Source organism: Saccostrea cucullata, unplaced genomic scaffold (genome assembly GCF_032062105.1).
Source record: "Saccostrea cucullata isolate Sc308-1 unplaced genomic scaffold, CSIRO_AGI_Scuc_v1 ctg10393, whole genome shotgun sequence".
Classification (NCBI taxonomy): domain Eukaryota; kingdom Metazoa; phylum Mollusca; class Bivalvia; order Ostreida; family Ostreidae; genus Saccostrea; species Saccostrea cuccullata.
The window spans coordinates 17,068-23,258 of NW_026923960.1; the positions used below are offsets into that span (position 1 = coordinate 17,068).

Consider the following 6,191-nt stretch of genomic DNA (forward strand, 5'->3'; position numbering starts at 1 on the left):
TTAATATTTCTGTTTTGCCACAACATTTTCATACAAAGAATCAATCTTTTCTCTTATTTCTCTAACTGTATCTTCTGGCTGAAGTTCATGGAATAAATCATCAAGAACAAATGGGCTTTCAAAATTTGAAAGTACAGTGAAAGCATTCGGATCGGTTATCCAAACATATTTTTCCTCTTTGAACAATTCATTGCAAAGTCTCTTAGCTATAAATGTTTTTCCAGCTCCCTGTATTCCCGTTATGACGACAAATCTTTCTGTACGAAGAGCTCTTTGTGCTCGAGAAAATGACCTTTCATCATCTGGTTCAGGTGTAGCCAGCATTGCTATTTCTTCTTCTGGGTTCTTGGAGTTTTTGTTCTGTTGTCTCACTGAAAAAAAGTTAAGATGTTCTACATTTTAAACGAATAAAGTTTAATAGTACACATGATGACTTTGTTCCGTGAGCTACTTTTAATATTAACAGTCTTGTTTCAATCATCATTTCGTAAGTTCTATGGTCGATACAAAGACCTCGTCTGCAAATAAAATGCAAATAAAATTTATCATTATGAATTGAAAGTGGATTTTTCGGTTATTTCCCGATCATGACAAGGGGAGATCCACTCCTCTATGGCACCTGATCCCACCTCTGATGTTTTGGATGTCCGTGTTTGCTCTGCTCCTATTTTGTATTGTTTTATAGACTTTGATATTGAAAACTGTTCGTTATTTCCAATAATATCCTTCGTACATTTTTAACCTCATCGGAATTTTGAAAGTTGCAATAAGTAAATAAAAAAAAATTATAAATGAATATATAAATATAAGAATGAATTTATGAATAAATTCAGTACGAAAATCCTTCTTTTTTTACAAGTTAAACATTTTACCCATAGATGTGTTTTTTGCAAAATGTGTTTAGGAAACATCCAGAAATTCTCAGTGATACTAAACGACGTCATGATAATTGATATGATGTAAATTATAGAACACGTTTTTTTTTTTAAAAAAAACAAACTTATTATTTTAGAGATTTAACGCCTGAAAATGAAACATGAATTTATCAACAAAAACTATTTTTTTATGCACAAATTTTGATAAGACGACAAAAACGATATGTAAAGGTCGTTTAATTATGTAATAAGCAATGAATCATTATATTCAAAAAGATATACTCTCATAACTATTGCGTACAATAAATTTAAAAACGCGTGTTAGCTCGTTATGAAAATCTGTTTGCACACATCGTTGCAGTTAAGAGACTATGTCTTTCAAAAAATAAAAATAATGGTTCATCGCTTATATTAACATTCTTAACTCATAATGCTTTTCATTACAAATATGAGTTATATTTCAAAATTCCTGTATTATCGTTCGGGTAAGTTCCAGTCAATGGAAGAACCAATGCAACAACCTAAGTTCAAAGTGAGCGTGGTAATTGATTTTCGCATATGACTTGCACTTCCACGGCGTTCAATGTCAAAATAAAACGCTTTCTTTAACTTTTGTCCCCGCTTCCGTGAAATGTTGTTTTAAATGTCTTAAATTTTCACATACAATGTACAGTAGCGTCCCATAAGTGTTTCACGATTTCATGGCGTTGCAAATTCTAAGTACATGATCTTAGGGTAAAATAAAGTTTGTTTACAATAATACCACTTAAGATGATACCTTGAAACTTTTAGTACTTTGTAGCATGACCCTTGGATTTTAGAACAGCTTGTATTCTTCTAAATAAGTAAGGTTCCGTAGAGACACTGTATATAGCTTGGATTCAACGAGTCCCAGATCCGCAACACAGCATTTTACAATTTCTTGTTCGGATTTCATCTGGTGTTGATCTGGCCCAAGTCGGATTTTATAATTCTTAAGACATTTTCTATAACATTTATATCAGGATATAGTGATGGGCAGTCTAAACACGGAATATATTTGTCATTTTTTTTTTTTCCAATTTCTAGCCCGTTCAGACATGTGGCAGGAGCAATTGTCATCTTGAAAAATCCATAGACAACTACCAAAATGTTTGCGATATCTTGCCATAATTGATTGTCCAAAATATTTATATACTTCTCTGTATTTAAATTACCACCAATGGGGTTAAGGGTACCAACGCCAAAGTAGGAAATACAGCCCCAAAATGAGACGTTGATACGGACGCCGCCATTACGCACTGAACGCAGTCCTAAACACTCTGACCTCCACTTTTCATCTGATTTCCTCCAAACGTACACACGTTGATCAGACACAAGAAAACCTTGTGTTTCATCAGAAAATATTATATTTTCCACTGTTTATCTACATTCCAATTTCTATGGGTTTTTACACCAATCAATTCGTCTTTTTCTCTGTTACAGCTGTTGTGAGCGTTTTCACTACTTTATGTCATGTGTAATTCAACAGATGTAATTTCGTCTGGACAGATCGCTTAGAAACTGGACTAGGCACAGAACGATTAAATTCTTCTGTTAAATCTCCTAAATTTTGTCTACCATCTCGAAGAACTAAACTTTTGAAAATCCGTTCGGACTGGACACATATCTTTTTAGGTCGTCCGCTTTGTGGGTCATTTTCAATACTTTTCCTTGTTGCATAACGTTTCCAAAACTTTGATATGGTAGATCGATCGTATCCAGTTATTTGTGCTATTTCAAATTTTTTTCTACCCTCATTAGCTAAAGTTAGTATTTGTTGTTTTAGATCGCTTATCATTTCTCAGCGATTTTAAGCCAAGTTTTGTTTACCTCTGCTTCTGTATAAAAAAATAAACCCGCGTGAGCAGGTGAATTTCTGTGTGACGCAGATAAGCTAAATATAATACTGTCTAAAATTGGGATTGACATCGTATTTTCAGAAATATTTGCAAGAATGCAACTATGAAATATTTATCAATAAAAGCGGAAAATAAAAACGTGAAACACGTTTGGCACTGCCCTGTATATGCAAAATACCTGTGTAATGTAAATATAAGTAAATATCGCGAACGTATGGAGTTAAAGTTATAGATCAACAGGTATACCGATTTATTTTCATCGATTTTCATTAGAAAGCAAAATATACACAATGTCTCAATAATTTTGGAACAACCCTCGTAAAAGCGGGAATAAAAACGTGAAACACTTTTGGCACTGCACTGTATATGGAAAATACCTGTGTAATATAAATATACATAATTATTTTCCAGACCAGATAGTGAGATTATAGCAACACTCTCTAGGCATAAGAGAGGTTTATTAACTATATTATTTGCTATAAGAAATTGTGATTGTTCAGAGATTGTTCAGAGATCATGGAAAAACAAAATTTCTTATAAGCAGACAAGCAGACGTAAATAAGAAATTTGACAAAGTGAATAAATTAACTATTTGTGGGTACTGAAGTAATAAATTGCAACACTAATCTTCTTTTTCTCTTTCAGAAAAGCATAAAGAGAACTTTTATTCTACTTCCAGGTAATTGGAAATAATCATATTATAAATTTAAACGCTTTTGTTTTAAAACATATCCCGCTGACGAACATTTTCTTTGAATTGTAATAATTTTACCACATCCTAAAAACTAAGAATTTTCCTACCTATATATCTGCTTCAATTATACGTTGACATGAAAAAAAAATTGAATAGATGTATACACATCATGACAAACTCTTCTTTACAGTATTTGCTTTGTATATTGAATCTGTTTAAAAGAAAGGATTTTTTAAAAAGTGAAAGTCATTTACTCACTCCTTGAAATAAAACACAGGACTGCAACAGCAATGATGCTAATAGCTATCGCAATGATAACACCAACTGTAATACCAATAACTTCAGAGGCACCCAAAGCACTGACTTCTGTTGTGAGACCCAAGGAATTTGTGGATGTTGTCCTAATCAATGTATATGTACATAGTTCTTAATGTAATGTTATCCACAATCCATAACATTTCTACTTCTTCATTTACTACTCTTAGGTTACGATTTTTTTTTATTTCAATTTCCTCTTTAATGTTTCTTTTTATTTAAATTTCTTCTCTAATATTTCGTTTCAAGTTTTGCACAAATGAAAAAAAGAAAACAACAAATAAGTTATGGACAAATTTCAAACATAACTTACTTCTCATCTCTCTCTCTCCTGCAACCCAAATCTGAAAAAGATAAAATACTCAGTATAACTGGTTTGATTTGTTTTGCCAATTATATAAGAAGCATATTTATTATGTGTAAAAATGTACCTATGACACAATACACTTGTATCTTCCAACGAACACTCTGCCTTTATATTTTACAATTTCATCAGAATCAGCAATTGATCTTTAGTGCATACTACAATTAAGGTGCCTACTTTTGCTGATGTATAATTCATTATGACATTTTGTGGCATATGAATTTTCCAAAATTACAAAACAAATCTTCATTACTCATGACTCATATTCCAATATCAAACAATGAACAAATTCATTTAATTTCTTTGAAAGGTTAGAAGTGAAATTCGTTTACAAGGTTTATTAACTGGAAGTCAATGTTTGGCCTTGTGAATTTCCGAAAAATTAAAACAGCTTATTTAAATGATTTTTTACTTAGGTGCTTATGGCTGCATAGCTATTAAAAACGAAAAACTAGCAATAGTAAGATTTTTGCACAAAGGACTTATCCCACATTTTTATTTTTTTTTTCAATGCCTTGGCATACCCAACAAATCAGGCAGTGTATTATGATTTCTATAATTAGTAAAGATGAGTCTTGTTGAAATCATTAAACCTCCCCCTACTCTCCACTTCTTTGTTTCCCGGCTGTAGTGAAAGGCTACAAATGGCGATCAAAGATCTACATTGTAAAGTATACATGTAAACAGGAATAAGGAGCTTAAAACGTCTTTTCTTAAAAGCCATATTTGTCATACAAGATCTTACATGAAAGCCTCTTCATCAGGTATTATAGATTTCAGCTTTTTTAATAAATAAATGCACGGTAAACTATGGTAGGAAATGAACACGTACTCTACCAAATGATAAATAGTTCAAGTCTTCCTAAAACAAATTCTTATTCATTTGTTAGCTACGTGCACGTGTTAATTGATCCCATGTTTGTTCCAAGTGTACGATAAAAGACGAGAAATACTCACATAAATGAAGATCGTTGGACTTATAAAATGTATCTGGACAATGTTTGCCGACACATGGAATCGTATCCAACTTTTTTGCGACTGAATTGAATTCTAGGCACCTACCTGAGATAGAAATGAAATAATTTTTATGCATGGGAAAGACATTTTTCTTAAATGGATACATTGTAAAAAGTATGTGAGTATTCATTAACGTAGATATCCTTTAAAAAGGAATTTTAAAAAAGAGCACCTGCATTGTGATACTTTGATTACTAATTCATGCGTTTCTTTAAAAATGACTTTACACAAAAATGCAGAAAAAACACGGTTGATGAATTCAAATCAGTAATTACAAGTAGAATAGATACATTCATTAAGATAATATTTAGTTATCGTGTAATCATGATCTCCAAATATTATTTCAAGATAATGCACAAAGTTACCACGTTCCACCAATATGTAATCCACACAAATCCATCCAGATTGACCTATTTCATTGTTTAGACAGTGATATCTATTGGAGTCGGCACATAACTTGGTAGCAGTCTGCATCCAATTAGCATAGGGACATGAGGTGTTTAGGTAATGAAACATTTTGCTTCACTGCAAAAAAAAAAAAAAAAAAAAGAATGTTCAATAATCAGAAAAATGTCAATTAAAGACATGGAGATTTGACAATAAATTTAAACGAAATTAATGAATATGTAAAATAATTAATCTTAAATATGTCTAATGGTTTCGGAATAAGGTGCTTTAACAGAGAAATGTATATGAATACTCGTAATAAGATTTTAATCAAAAGAAATACGTTATTTTTACTTACATATGTTGTATGGAATTCCTCAATCGTGTCAATACAGTCCAAAGTCCACCTAGCACGTCACTTATGTCGGAAATCAATGGGTTTTTTTTTTAAATATGCTTGTTCAATCATGTTTTAGAGATAAAACGTGCATATATCTTCATAGGTTCTGAACCTTCAAGTATTTTACTACGTTACAGACAATTGAGGCCCTTAAGTGGTGTAGAGATATAAGTATCATATGACTGCTGGATAAAGTAAACACATGACTACTTCATGAGTGTAAATATAGTCATGAAATTATTATATGAAACAAACATCA

General features: G+C 31.7%; 1 protein-coding gene across 1 annotated transcript; it reads right to left on the reverse strand.

The window, feature by feature from the left end:
- LOC134265336 (uncharacterized) lies at window positions 1-5,959 on the reverse strand. Its single transcript, XM_062747555.1, has 6 exons — window positions 5,891-5,959; window positions 5,511-5,670; window positions 5,086-5,190; window positions 4,078-4,108; window positions 3,708-3,850; window positions 1-371 (listed from the first exon to the last, which is right to left on the reverse strand). Exons 2-6 carry the CDS (start codon window positions 5,659-5,661, stop codon window positions 1-3), a joined length of 801 nt encoding a protein of 266 aa, XP_062603539.1. The 5' UTR covers window positions 5,662-5,670; window positions 5,891-5,959.
- Between the last annotated feature and the right edge of the window lie 232 nt (window positions 5,960-6,191).

Coding starts and splice junctions, on each gene's coding strand:
- LOC134265336 (XM_062747555.1), bottom strand. CDS start 5,661: ATGTTTCATTACCTAAACACCTCATGTCCCTATGCTAATTGGATGCAG. Junction 5,191..5,510: donor TTACATATTGGTGGAACGTG/GTAACTTTGTGC, acceptor TTTCTATCTCAG/GTAGGTGCCTAGAATTCAAT. Junction 4,109..5,085: donor GTCCAACGATCTTCATTTAT/GTGAGTATTTCT, acceptor TATCTTTTTCAG/ATTTGGGTTGCAGGAGAGAG.